Here is a 14,866-nt window from a genome sequence, read left to right as displayed (position 1 = left end):
ATCGATAGACCTACCAGTGCAGGTGATGGGACACGATGGATTGCTAATCTAACCCTTATGGGTCCCGACTATTAGGTGGTGAGTTTGTTGTTGAATTTTATAATGTTAGCCCGTTGTCGTGTTACTTTTTTCCGTATTTCCAATGCGTTTTAGTGCTGGACCCCAAAACTGAAATTCCAGATTTTATCACATTAGTTATTGGGCTCAGATTTTGATGTAGGATACCTCTATGAGTTTGTTTTTGAATTCTCTATTATTCTACATTCAAATAATTATTTTAAAAGAGGGTCCAAATTTTAGCCTATTTTCATGTATGATTATTCCGTATTTCCAATGGGTTTCAGAATGGGACCCCAAAACTGAAATTCCAGATCTCATAACTTTAGTTATTGGGCTCAGATTTTGATGTAGGATACCTCTATGAGCTTGTATTTTAATTCTCTATTATTCCACATTCAAATAGTTATTTTAAAAGAGGGTCCAAATTTTATCCTATTTTCATGTATGATTATTCCGTATTTCCGATGGGTTTCAGAATGGGACCCCAAAACTGAAATTCCAGATCTCATAACTTTAGTTATTGGGCTCAGATTTTGATGTAGGATACCTCTATGAGCTTGTATTTGAATTCTCTATTATTCCACATTCAAATAGTTATTTTAAAAGAGGGTCCAAATTTTAGCCTATTTTCATGTATGATTATTCCGTATTTCCGATGGGTTTCAGAATGGGACCCCAAAACTGAAATTCCAGATTTCATAACTTTAGTTATTGGGCTCAGATTTTGATGTGGGATACCTCTATGAGTTTGTATTTGAATTCTCTATTATTCCACATTCAAATAGTTATTTTAAAAGAGGGTCCAAATTTTAGCCTATTTTCATGTATGATTATTCCGTATTTCCAATGGGTTTCAGAATGGGACCCCAAAACTGAAATTCCAGATCTCATAACTTTAGTTATTGGGCTCAGATTTTGATGTAGGATACCTCTATGAGCTTGTATTTGAATTCTCTATTATTCTACATTCAAATAATTATTTTAAAAGAGGGTCCAAATTTTAACCTATTTTCATGTATGATTATTCCGTATTTCCCATGAGTTTCTGTATGAGACCCCAAAACTGAAATTCCAGATCTCATAACTTTAGTTATTGGGCTCAGATTTTGATGTAGGATACCTCTATGAGCTTGTATTTGAATTCTCTATTATTCTACATTCAAATAATTATTTTAAAAGAGGGTCCAAATTTTAGCCTATTTTCATGTATGATTATTCCGTATTTCCCATGAGTTTCTGTATGAGACCCCAAAACTGAAATTCCAGATCTCATAACTTTAGTTATTGGGCTCAGATTTTGATGTAGGATACCTCTATGAGTTTGTTTTTGAATTCTCTATTATTCTACATTCAAATAATTATTTTAAAAGAGGGTCCAAATTTTAGCCTATTTTCATGTATGATTATTCCGTATTTCCAATGGGTTTCAGAATGGGACCCCAAAACTGAAATTCCAGATCTCATAACTTTAGTTATTGGGCTCAGATTTTGATGTAGGATACCTCTATGAGCTTGTATTTGAATTCTCTATTATTCTACATTCAAATAATTATTTTAAAAGAGGGTCCAAATTTTAACCTATTTTCATGTATGATTATTCCGTATTTCCCATGAGTTTCTGTATGAGACCCCAAAACTGAAATTCCAGATCTCATAACTTTAGTTATTGGGCTCAGATTTTGATGTAGGATACCTCTATGAGCTTGTATTTGAATTCTCTATTATTCTACATTCAAATAATTATTTTAAAAGAGGGTCCAAATTTTAGCCTATTTTCATGTATGATTATTCCGTATTTCCGATGGGTTTCAGAATGGGACCCCAAAACTGAAATTCCAGATTTCATAACTTTAGTTATTGGGCTCAGATTTTGATGTGGGATACCTCTATGAGTTTGTATTTGAATTCTCTATTATGCTACATTCAAATAATTATTCTAAAGGAGGGTCCAAATTTCAGCCTATTTTCATATATGATTATTCCGTATTTCCGATGGGTTTCAGAATGGGACCCCAAAACTGAAATTCCAGATCTCATAACTTTAGTTATTGGGCTCAGATTTTGATGTAGGATACCTCTATGAGCTTGTATTTGAATTCTCTATTATTCTACATTCAAATAATTATTTTAAAAGAGGGTCCAAATTTTAACCTATTTTCATGTATGATTATTCCGTATTTCCCATGAGTTTCTGTATGAGACCCCAAAACTGAAATTCCAGATCTCATAACTTTAGTTATTGGGCTCAGATTTTGATGTGGGATACCTCTATGAGTTTGTATTTGAATTCTCTATTATTCTACATTCAAACAATTGTTTTTAAAGAAGGTTCAAATTTTAGCACATTTTCATGTTTGATTTTTTCGTATTTCCCATGAGTTTCTGTATGAGACCCCAAAACTGAAATTCTAGATTTCATAACTTTAGTTATCGTATTTCGATTTTGATGTGGGATACCTCTATGAGTTTGTGGTTCAATTCTCTAATGATCTACTTTTAAATATTCCTTTTAGTGGAGGGTCGAAACCTTTAGCCTATTGTCATGTTATTTTTTTGGGTTTAAGTAAAACAAAACTCTAAGGGTTAACGTAAAATATCGATACCTTTACAAAAATAGGCGCCTTACAATCGACTTTTGCGCTGCTCTAATCTGGGATCTGATGTTTTTTTAAGTCGAGTCGTGTGTTTTTAGCTCTGCATATTGATCATTGTTTATGTTGTCAAGTTTTAAATTTTCAAGTCCACAATACAAGCGTTCTTTCACCACAATAAACAAACAATAAAACAAAACCGGATGTACGTAGGATCGATGACACATCCATCGAAGCGAACACATTAGTATACGGAACAAAGTCTAAACGGGAAATACGAGCACTGCATTACGAAATTCGGGACAAGACCACGTAGCCACAAGATGCCCATTGATACGCGCGAACTGATGGAGGCGATAGCCATCGTGGCGGACGATCGCAACGTCCGCGTTGCCGTGAAGCAGTCCGGCAAGGGAGCGGCCATCTGCGCCGCCTGCTCCTTCGCGGGCGGCATGCTACTGGGCCCCGTGGGACTGGCGGTGGGCGGGGCCGCTGGCGGCGTAGCCGCATACAAGATGACCAGCGGTAAGCATTGATTGAACACCAATTAAGGAGTCGCCCTGCCATATATGACATTGCCCGCCAAACAGGTTCATTTCGACCGCTGGGCGAAGTCATCCTGAACGACCTGACCGACAGGCAGCGCGAGCAGCTGGTGCAGCACGTTTCCAAGGCCGTGGCCGAGATACACCCCACGGACGTGGTGATGCTCCTGCCACTGATCGTTCAGAACGCCTCCATCCAGCAGGCTGTGCTCAACACGGTCATGTCCTTTGTGACCAACGAACTGCGCATGCAAATTGTCGACTGACCTGCCGCGCAGGGAGGATGGCGAGAGATGTGGACTACGATCTTAGTCGAAACCGTTGTGATTTGTGTAGGTTTATTAATAAATACTCTATATGTACATAAATATCCGGATGCGAACCGAGGTGGGTGCTAATACTACTCCCACTCGACGTTCACCTGCTCCCAGTCGTCGACGAATGGCTGGTCGATGGTGTCGATAAGCAGGCCGCAGAAGAGGCAGTCAGCCGCCAGGATGTCCTCGATTTCGGTTTTAATGGTCGCTATCTTTCGCTGCCACTCCTTCGCCTGCTGATTGCTCATGGCAATCGACTGCGCTTGCGCCGGCGGCTCCACCTCGGTCTCCAATTGCTGCCTCAGGCTGGTGAGGCGCCGCAGCTGCTCCTTGCTGAGCATGGGGACCACCTGCTTCTCCAGGCAGTCGCTGTGGAACTTGTGACCGCAGATAAAGAAAAAGAAGGGCTTCACCATCAGCATCATCTCACAGACACCGCAAGTGTCCTCTGCAGTCATGGTGATGCTGTACTCCCGCACTTGCTCCAACTCGGCGGTGATGCGTTCGGACTGCTCCTGCGTCTCAGCCATTTCGCGCTGCAGCTCCTGAATGCGCTTATTGTATTCCTAGCGTGCAAAGAAACTGATTGGAACCGAATTTACCCACAATAATGGTGATTTTTTCATACCCGCAAAGCATCGCAGATAGGCTCCTTGAAGTTGTCAATCTTCTCAAAGTCGGGGAAGAAGGGCAGCAGGTCCTCGATGCGCAGAAGATCGCACTCCTTGAGGAGATTTAGTGCCTTCTTGACGTCGTTGGTTCCCTTTATGTCGTGATAAGCTGCAAATAAAAGAGGATCATTAGCTGTCCGATATGTGGCACTGCTACTCTGAATCAAGATACCTATGCGAAGCCAGAGCTTGCGGCGCAACTCGCTGTCCGACGGCCTCGAGGCTGTCTCCTTGGCCAGCTTCATGTCAAACGTAAGGGCCAGTTCGACCGCTGATAACCATTTGCGTAGCATGCACTCGAGGAACACCCGCGCCTCCTTCACGTCCAGGTCGGTGCACACCTTGAGCGCGTAGTGGATGTCGTAGTGCACGAGGCTCTCGTCGCGCCCCTGGATCTCGAGGTACTTCATCAGCAGCTTAGGCTCGTGCTCCGCGTACAAGTGAAGCAGGAAGTTGTGAATGGCGTCATCCGTGTTGTTCAGCTTGTAGATGGCAAACTCAAGATAACGCTGTGTCTGCTCCCGCTGTTCTTGTGTTTCCATGAGGATGAGCGTGGGCACCAGCTTCGTCACGTCCAGTCGGGAGCCTTGGGTCATTAGGGCGTCTACCGTGGGCTTCGGTAGCTTCACCATCAGTTCCGGCGCGTACTTGTAGAAGAGTTCTGGATTCCGTTGATTGATCAACGTTTGCAGTGCCTCGGCATAGCGCGAGGCTTTCAGCTGCTGCCCCACCACTTCTTCGTAGTCGCCGATGGCGATGGCGAACTGGGCCATATTGTGGGGATCCGCATGCTCGGCAATCAGCTGCTGGACAGAGTCGCGATTTTGCCGCGTACACGCCAGGACTGGAGCCTCCATCATGAACTCGTCGTACTCCGTCTGCCACGCCTTGCGCCACTCTTCGTCCTGGTCGGGCATGTTGATTTGAATGAGGTAGAGGTCAATGAGCCAGATGACCAGGGCCTTGATGCTGTCCGCTTCCTCCTCGTCGACCGTCTCTGTTTCCACCGGCCTGGTGGTCAGTCGGCTGAGGCGCTTTTTGACGTAGTTGATGATGGGTCGTTTGTCCGGCAGCACCATGAACTTCAAGCACACCTCCTCGAAGGACTTGTCCGTCTCCGCGTAATAGTCGGCCGCCACTTGATAGGATCCGTCCGCGAAGGCGGCGTCCGCCCGCTGGCCAAGCACGAGCTGCAAGTTCTCGGGATCCTCGGCTGCGTGCGCGGTGGCTAGTTCGTATTGGCCCTTGTCGAGGTAGATGCGCCAAACGTTTCGCTCCTCGCGCGTAACCCTCAAATTGAACACGCTCTTCACGGTGTACACGTATATGGAGCCGGTGAGTTCGTCGCGTTCGATGCTCAGCAGCTTGCCCACCCGAGCCTCGTCGAATGTTTCCTGGTAGACCTGCTCCTGGTTCAGCAGGCAGATGGCCCGTATGTGGTCAGCGTACAGCAGCACGGCATGGTACTCGGTCAGTACGAAGGTTTTGGGAATGTTGAGTCGCCGCTCTTCGTACGACAGGTGCATGGATTTCTCGAAGTCCAGATTTATCAGAGTGCTTCCTATCACGGTGGTGGCGCTGTTAGCCTCGATGGAGAGCTGCACGCAAAGCCATTAGCGATTTCGTTAGAAGGAACTTCGACTCTACTCACCTCCCCCACGCGGATGCCCTCTCCACACAGCCACGCCCACTGCTTTGGATACTTGCTGTTGGGCGGGGCGAAGAAACGGAGCTGCGAGTAGCTCAGGTCGGTCTTACGCTCCTCACAGTGCGGCTCTTGCACACCGCTCACATAGCCGGCGAATATGGCCTGCAGAGAGCGTTCCTCAGCCTTCAGCGTCTCCTGGAATGTGTAAATGCACTCGGGACTGGTGACCACGATAATAAACCGACTGCTGTTGGGGACCCGCAGCAGCTTGAGGCCCGTAATGGGGTATTTAGGACGGCCCAGGCCCAGGTCGTAGAGCTGCTTGCGCTGGACGTGGCCGTCGGCGGCGGGATTCAGCTCGGTCTCAAAGATGAGACCACGACTGGTGCCGAGCAGAATGGAGCCCGTGGTGGACTCGTTGCCGTGGTACGGATTGAAGGCGACGGCCGTGATCTCGTGGTCCTTGAACCTCTCTATGCGCCGCACCTTAAGCTGCTGCGCCTGGGGCGACTCGAGGCAGTGAACGTAGAGGAAATCCGGTGAGACGCCGGCGGTAGCGGACTTTGGCACCAACGCGATGATGAGGTGATGGCCGGTGGGGTCCAGGAACATCTTGGTTATCTTGTAGCCCGAGCCAGACAGGTACTTCTCCAGGGCGGCCTCTGCAAGCGGGTGGAATGTAGGAGTAGAAGATACTGGAGCGCAAGCGGGTGAGTCCACTTACCGCCGGGTGGGATTGCGCGGGGCAAAAAGAAGCGCAGCAGAGTGGTCCGCTCTGGCGTGCCAAGCAGGCAGAAGAGCCAGTTGCGGGAGACGGCCAGGTGCATCAGGTCGCCAGTGCAGTTGCTGGGCACCCGCAGGACCATCTTGTGCCTGCTGAAGATCTCCTCGTCCTCGTCCGTCTCGAAGGGATTTCCGGAGGCAGTGGCCACGTACGAGTTGCCGGCGCCCGAGGCATTGCGCTCGATGCGGGGCAGGAACTTCGGCTGGTTGGGCAATCCCTGGGCCATTATTCTTCAGTGTCGTCCTTCTAAAGTGTGTAATGTTTATTTCCCAATCCAATACGCCCCAATAGCAAAAGTGATGGCACTGCGGCTATCGATACTCTGATGGCCAGCTGGCCGAGGAACTATCGAAAGTCTCTGCTGGTATGGCAATCGATTATCGGTTCGGTATCGAATTTGAAATTCACAGTCGTTACTTTTTGAATTCACATGCAAAGAGGAAATCCCCAAAACATGCCTCCCAACTGGTGAACAAAAACCAACACGTCAATTGTTTTGTTTTTTTTTTTTTATTAATAATTAGTGTTTTCTTTGTATACATGTAATTATATTATTTATATATATTTATGTTGGATGCGTGCTTTCCTGCCGTCGTTAAACATGTGTGTGCTGCCATATTTCAAATGGTGTCAGTACACTTGAGCATGCAAAATGCACTCCGTCATGATAAACATCCTTACACTCCTCCTGACCCGATCTCTATATATCTTTTGTATTTTCGATCTTAAGTGCTTCTCTCACTTCCTGCGTTGCGTTACATATGCTGTCAGGGGACTTTGTTTGATTTTTCAATAGGGTTAGTAATAAAAAATGTACAATTAGTTTGTATACATGTATGTTTGTATGCATGAAATGAGTTTCTTGTTATTTGTGCCATTTATTTACTAACGTGTAATTTTTCGCTTGACTTTATGATAATTATTCATCTGCCTTCTCCCTTCCTTTCCTATTTTTTTTTCGTTTTATTTTGTTAATAAATTCGGACTTTAAAAGTGTTCGAAATTACATATATATTATTTCTAGTAAATCCTACAAAAAAAAATAGTAATATTATTTTAAATATTCTCTCAGGTTTCCTTCAAGTACAACTAATCTGCATGTATTGTGCATTGATTTGTATCGGTTGAAGGACGTGTCAGCGGGTAAGTGTATCTATATCTGCAACTGCAACTGCATCTGCATCTGAATCCGTGTCTCCGTCGGTCACCTTGCCATCCGAGAGAGTGCGCCGATTCTCAGTGAAATATGCATGTGAGTATGTATAGCCGAAAGTGTGGAAAAATGCAACTGCATATACATCGTATTTGACTATTAGATAAAATCCAAAAAGTTTGTGTTCCGAGTCTGATTCGACATTTTCGCTTTTTGTTTTCCTTTTTTTTTTGTTTTGGATTGCTCGCTATCAAGCTTAAACATTGTTATCGCTTACTGGGCGCTATACAATTAATTTTTAAAATTTAAATTTTGTAGTTAATCACAGATTTTTGTTTTAAATACCGAAAAGTTAAATTAATAAACAGCGTAGTTTCGAAATGTATTTGGCTTTGGGCATTTTCACATTTGCCTATATATGTATGCCTGTACAGTATACACATATATAGAATTATATATGTCTGTATATGCACATGTATTGTATATAATATAATAAATAATTTTGACTAATAATTTTCAATTATCTAATGGTTTTCCGATTTAGGTTTTGTGTTTTAATTTGTAATTTGTAATAATTTTCCCTTTTCTTATCGTACTGAATGTTTTGTGATATGCGTTGCATTTTGTTCATCATTGTAGTAATTTTACGCTTTCTTCGATTATTCAATTTCAAATTCATATTCAATTTAAAATTTTGTTCACACATACTTGTACAAGGTACTTGCGCATGGGAGAGTGACAGATAACAACAGATAAATAGATATTTAGATAGAAATTCAGTGACTGTCGGGTGTCTCTGGCGTCTAACCATTATGCATTTATGTGCAGGTTGCCTTCGGGTGGGGACAGTGCGTCAAATATGGGGTATACATATACGTTTCTATTTCTAAGAATATCTTTATACGAACTTTAGAGCTATAAACTACATTAATATGATTCAAAATCTCCTTATTAATGGTACGAATATATGCGTCGTTCTATCAGTTTATTCTGGCCATGCTAGATCCTTTCGCTAGAAATGCACCTGGTTCTGGTACTGGTTCTGATTCTGATTCTTTCATTTCTTTTCTGGTAGCGATCTGTTTGTGTTGTAGTAAGTACGATCTGGGGGCGATGGAGGGCACATGTGATAGGGGTTCCCTGAGCATAGTAAGGCTTCCCTGAGTTCTGCCGATGTTTCGCTCTTCGAGTGGTTAGGGTTTAACAAATAATAAGAACACAAATAAAGTATGCATATGTATCGTTTACCGTTTGGGGCCGAGGAAAATATGGTTTGTGTTTGTTTTGCTTAAAATGATTTGTTTATTTTGTAACATATGCCAAAAAGTATAATTTTGAATAGGTTTTTAATTGGATACATAAACAATAAGTGTATAAAGAAGGTTCACAAAAAATAATACAAAAGTTCGCATTCACAGTTTCGTTGAGTTTCTAAACATAAATTTTGCGAGTCAGGCTAGCTGCCTCGTTTTGTGGTAACATAATTAAAAAATATAAACAGCCAAAATGGAATTTCGCACAAGGAAAATGAAAATTGTTCACTTTTCAAAGATTTTTAAGATCACAGTTTGTTTTGCATTTGCATTATTTTTCGTTTTTGTCTCTGATTTTCTTTTTGCATTCGTAATATTTAAAAAAGTCATAAATGTCTTACAAACTTTAGGAAATTAAATACTAGAATAAAATGTAATTTTCGTCCAAGGTTAGATTAATAAAGTATAAAACATTTAAAATTAAATTCTAAAATTAAAAAAAAAAGATATCATAAATACGTGTAAAGTAGTTGTAAGTGGAAGAATTAAAACTATGCTATGATGAAAAAGAGAATCATCCCTTATCATGCCATCCCATTTTGATTCCACCTATCCCATTACTCATCCCCTCTGACCTCCGACCTCTGACCTCTGACCTCTTGACCTCCCCAACCTTCCTTCCCCGGACCGCTCACAAGTAACTGTATCTGTATGGTAGGGTTGAATAAATTAATTAAGATTATGTCGGATCTGCAGAGCCGAAACTGCCCATGGTACTATTCTGTCCGATTACTGATTACTGAGAACGTGGTGCCTGAGTACGCTGTAAGCCGTATTTGTATGAACGTAGTTTAACCTGGATGGATGTGCGCTTGGACGCTGATAAGGAAAGAGACCTCGAGAATCCTCAACCAATCCCTATTACACTCTACGGGAGTCCGATCCTATCCTATATCTCCCCGCCTACTTCCTATGCCTAGGGTTTCGTCTGGGTAGCATGGCACAAAGAATACTAATTAATCGCCTACAACTGTTCCTATTCCTACTACTGCATCCGTATCTGTTATTGCCCTATATCTATGCTTCTGTTGACAAGAAATCGGAAGGGAAAACTCGCACTTGATGATGAAGATGATGATATGCCCCCGCTGGAGGTGTGTTGATTGGAAGATTTTGTAGCTGTCTTTCGCCAGACGTTCCTGCTGTGTTTTCGTAATATAAGGTGTAAATTGGTTAAGTTTAAGAAATTCCTGAGACATTGAATTGATACACATTCTTCGTACTTTCTTTTTCGTTTTCGTTTTCGTTTTCACTTTGACTTTGACCTTTGACTTTGAAATCTTTTCTAACACAGATGTTCGTGGGTGTAATTTTGCACTTGCAGTCTGAGTAGGGCAGTTTTGTGTTTTCCTTCTTCTAGTTATATCTGCTTTCAAGGATAAACTGATGGACCGTGAATAGATATTGCTTCGTGGATCGACAATTTCTGATTCTGCTCTGCATATACGCAATTCTACTTGATTTGCTCCCTTTTCTCTGCTCTTACGACTCTTGTTATTAACATTTAATTTCAATTTCAGAACATTTGTACTTCGCTGGTGAAAAATCACTGAGTTACTTTGCGGTTTTGTTTTTAATACGTTAGTCCTCGATTTGCAAAAATGTTTACAGCTCTTCTTCGGTACACCACACGTACTAGTACTGGTACATCATCGGTACATCAGTACATCGGTATATATTGTATTGTATATATGGTAAATGGTGTAAAGTATTTACATGTATACATAGACTTTAGTATAGTTATTTCACTTGCTTACACCTTCGCAAATATGCTCATTTAGCTTTTCGTTCGCGAGTGTGTTTTACATATGTTTGTGTATAAAAAAATGATTTCAATTTCTGTTACTTTATTCGTCGTCTATGTGAATAAGCAGAAAAATTGACTTTTCTACTACATACTTGATATTTTATCCCTGATAACGTTTTTCTTTTGTTTGTTGGTTGGTTTTGTTTGTTTGTTTGCTTGCTTGTTGCATGGTAAACTCTCTGTGCTCTACCGACTTTATGTTTAACATTAGATTTGCGTTAATCTCTTAGACTATGTTCTTACATAAAAGCTACATTTACAGTAAGGTTGCTTTGAAAAAAAAAAGATACACACATCTTATTATTACATCTATTTGCCGTCGACCCGTAGGTTGATCGTTTCGCCTTCTGGAAACCGACTTTAGAGAACGCACATTAGGCGCAGCAGTTGTTGGCAAATAAAACTGAGGTTTATTGAGGTACAAACTATCAAAAAAAAGTTACAATGATTGTGTGAGTGTGGTTGTTTTTGTTTCTGCGTTGAACCAAGACAACAACATCGACAGCAACTATAAATCTATGCGGGGCCGCGTATCCACGGGGGCTGAGTACCGGTGGCGCCCGACAGGTGGCTCAGATTCTACTTAAGATTCGTTTTGCGATTTCGGATGCAGCTTCATCTGAGGGATTCGTTTCTGCTGCAGATTCAGTTTGTATGATATGTACCGTTATTGCGCCATCCGCTCCCGCCCCCTTGGGGTCACGCCCCCAGCATGTGTGTAAGTGTGTGTGTTTTGTGTGCGTGTTCTAGTCCTTCGTTCTCTTCCCATTTTGCTTTTGTTTTTTGTGTTTGTTTGTTGTCGTTAGTATGTTAACATAACGCTAAACTCTAATAAGTATTCTTTAAACGCAACTTCACGATGTCTGTGTGTTTGCCTTGCTTTGTTTGGCCCGCTCGTGCAGCAGTTCCAGAGGTATTTATGATTTATCGAAATTATTTACACGATTCTTGAGGTATTGCACATGAAGCAGCGAAGGTGCTTCAACTACTAAGTAGGTGAGAGCAGCACAAAATAACTAACGTATATATAGTACGAATGGATAAGATACGGGGGGGTTACGTAAAAAAAAAGGTTTCTGATTCTGGTTCTCGATACAATAATTAATCATTAATAATAATAATAATCGTAATAATTACCTAACATAGGGATAAGAATAATAAAACAGTTGACGCCAAAATATGCCTAATTATGCTTAATAATTAATTAGCTAAGACCTAGTTGCAGGCTGAAGATCACCATGGCGATCTTCGGTCCAGTGCGAAAAACAATGGGCAAAGTGTTTGTAGCTGGTCTTGGCTGCTGCTCACTGGTGGTGCTGAAGGTACCGATGGTACCGATGCTGCAGTCGGTCACCCGGCAGTTTCGTTCTCTAAAAGATGGCGTTCCAACTTAGCTCCTATTGGATGCCCGGCGGCGGCTGTCCCAGCTCGCTGGTGAAGTCGAACAGGCTGGTCCGCGGATGCGCCAGGGCATGGTGATGCGGATGCGGGTGGTGGCCGTGCCCGTGATTGTGCCCCACCAGGCCGTGCTTGATGGCCGACGTCTTGAGCAGCCGCTTGAGCATGCCGCTGGAGCCGCGATGCTGCAGGCTCTTGTGCGTCGTCAGCGAGTTCTTGGTGCGGTACCGCCGGTGGCAGAACTCGCACACGTACAGCGTGTCCGACTGCTCGTGCTTGTCCTGGAAGTGCCGCTTCAGTGAGTAGTAGCACGAGAAGGTGCGCCGGCAGTAGGGGCACTCCTGTGGCTCGTTGATGCCCCCGCTGGTGGGTGGTGGCATCCGCAGCGGCAGCTGGGGTGTGCCCGCCTGGGTCACGCCTCCGCCCGACGCCTGTCCGCCCGACTGGCTGCCAGGACTCGTGCTGTTGCTGTTGCTGCTGCTGTTGTTGTTGCTAGAGGCGCTGTTGTTCCCATTGTTGTTGTTACTGCTGCCGTTGTTGTTGTTGTTGTTGTTGTTGTTGTTGGAGGCTGAGGAGGATGAGGTGCAGAGATTGCTGCCCACACTGCTGCCCACGCTGCCGGGACGCGGCGGCGAGGTGGCATGGCCCAGCACATGGCCATGATGGGCGGCATGGCTGTGCAGGCTGTAGACGGCGGCGGCCAAGCTGCCATTCAGCGAACTGGTGGGCGAGGTCAGCGCGGTGGGCGGCGACGGCGGCGATGAGGTAGAACTGGTGGGCGAGGTCGCTGCGGAGCGGCTGATGCTGTGCGGGCCTGCACAGGAGATACAAAAAGAGAGGCGTTAGAGCGTTTTTGGACTGGGCACGGTGGCTACAGAGGTGGGCTGGTTGATAGGGTTGCTTGATAGGGTTGTGGAGGTCTTATCAATTCAAACTGGTTTAGGCTTATCTATCGGTATTTTGGTAATTGGTATTGATATTTATATTGCTTTTGTGGTTGGTTCAGAAAGTATGAAAATAAAAGTGCACGTTAAAGGGGTGAAGATACATGGTAGATTGGTCAAATTGCTTCGGGATGGGGAAGGCGGGAGTGGGCATAGGGAGGGGGATTGACTTTAAGAGGACAGGACAGGATAGAGGAGAAATGTTTAAAATAAAATACGGTAGGTGGTAAATGCTTGAATGCTCTATTTTAGCACTAAGAACTGCCTGAATTGAATTGAATTTGAATTGGTTGCTAGCAGAGAGTAGAGGTAAAGCGTTATATAGTTTAATACTCGAATATATATGTGTGTGTTTATTATTATAAAGGTAAAGATAAATGCGTGTGTCGGTTTCAAGTTCAGATCTAAGCTTTTTGCCACTACATTGGCCATTCCGAACTTGGTGTTTCCGGTTCGTCGCGCTCTATTTTGTTGTTGTTTTTTCATTTATTTATACATTTCTCTAGAGAACGAATCGGAAACGCATCGTATCGGAAACGGAAGCGGTTAATTTTGTCGATGGCTTGATACGTTTGGACCTTGATTTTGATTTTGATAGTTTTGTTTTTCTTTAGCATGTCTGAGCTTATGTTATATGCATATGTGTGAGTTATGGCAGAGAAGGAATTCTACTTGATTGTACTAACTGCTTTCCTAGTGTTTTTTATTTTAACTGATCTGTACATTATACACCCTTAACTACTGCGTAGGCGTAATAGGGAAATTTGGCTATATAACAACCGATTGTAGATATATACATTAGGAGGTACGAACAAGTTACACTACAAAACCAAACAAAGTGCACATGCAATCAAAACACGTTCGTATGTGTGTGTATGTATGAGTGTCTATGCGGGGGTGTGGTTGTGAGCGGGTGTGTGTTTGAGTGGGTATGTGCGGTATGGAAATTTAGGGAGGCAAGCAGATGAAGGCACACGCATGCAAGCGATCAGCGAATGGCGATGAGGCAAAGCGAGTAGCAAGTAGCGAGTAGCGAGTAGCGAGTGGCATGCAGAGACAAGCGAGAGCAAAGAATCAAAAGTAAAGCAATAAACATTAGACTAAATTAGAAGCTAATCACATTTCAAATATCGATTTCAGATGTGTCTTGCGAGCTTTCACTCGTCGGTTTGATTTAATTTGGCTGGTTTCTGTTTCAGTTTTGTTTGGTTAAACTGGTTTAGTACGTTTTTTTTTGCTTTTCTTTTGCAAGTAAATTAGGGAACTTGAACAAAACGAAAGCGATAAGTAAATGATAAACTATGATTGCAGTTAGTAATTGGGCCCCGACTCGATTTTGATAGATCAAGCGTGGAGGAAGCGTGGAGAGTCTGGATTCGATTTACATATGGTATGTATGTTATTTGTCGTGGCCCTCCGACGACGCAAACTTACCAAAACAAAAAGTTAATTATTTGAAGAGAATGTTATCTAAGGATCTATGTATTTGTAGTTGCAGCGTTCTTTATCCATTTTTAGTTCTCTATATTTTCGTAATTCTATATTTATAGTTGAAATAGGTATTCTTTTTACATATGTGGGTAGTACTCTTGCTTATTTGTACAGTTGCATCATAGGGAACAATAGGTAATGAGA

The 14,866-nt window shown here is 43.1% G+C and overlaps 3 protein-coding genes across 4 annotated transcripts in view; 1 reads left to right on the top strand and 2 right to left on the bottom strand.

Annotated features, from left to right (window-relative positions):
* Positions 1–2,688: 2,688 nt before the first annotated feature.
* On the top strand, positions 2,689–3,564 carry LOC108023617 (protein C19orf12 homolog). The gene is made up of 2 exons (XM_017093223.3): positions 2,689–3,176; positions 3,242–3,564. The coding sequence occupies exons 1-2, from the start codon at positions 2,975–2,977 to the stop codon at positions 3,460–3,462; spliced, it is 423 nt and encodes a 140-aa protein (XP_016948712.1). The 5' UTR covers positions 2,689–2,974; the 3' UTR covers positions 3,463–3,564.
* On the bottom strand, positions 3,505–6,921 carry LOC108023616 (vacuolar protein sorting-associated protein 18 homolog). The gene is made up of 5 exons (XM_017093222.3): positions 6,557–6,921; positions 5,836–6,494; positions 4,357–5,782; positions 4,142–4,293; positions 3,505–4,079 (listed from the first exon to the last, which is right to left on the bottom strand). The coding sequence occupies exons 1-5, from the start codon at positions 6,840–6,842 to the stop codon at positions 3,597–3,599; spliced, it is 3,006 nt and encodes a 1,001-aa protein (XP_016948711.1). The 5' UTR covers positions 6,843–6,921; the 3' UTR covers positions 3,505–3,596.
* Positions 6,922–7,126: 205 nt separating this feature from the next.
* The window catches only part of LOC108023361 (broad-complex core protein), an 87,981-nt gene continuing 80,241 nt past the window's right edge, over positions 7,127–14,866 (bottom strand). The window contains exon 9 of one of the 2 annotated variants that reach the window (XM_050886350.1): positions 7,127–13,101. In XM_050886350.1, the coding sequence (XP_050742307.1) occupies positions 12,287–13,101 (815 nt within the window). In that variant the 3' untranslated portion in view covers positions 7,127–12,286. The remainder of the gene's footprint in view (positions 13,102–14,866) is intronic. The other variant, XR_007763758.1, reaches the window with a different exon arrangement.

This window comes from Drosophila biarmipes, chromosome X, assembly GCF_025231255.1.
Source record: "Drosophila biarmipes strain raj3 chromosome X, RU_DBia_V1.1, whole genome shotgun sequence".
Taxonomy (NCBI): Eukaryota; Metazoa; Arthropoda; class Insecta; order Diptera; family Drosophilidae; genus Drosophila; species Drosophila biarmipes.
This window is presented reverse-complemented; position numbering and strand designations above follow the sequence as displayed.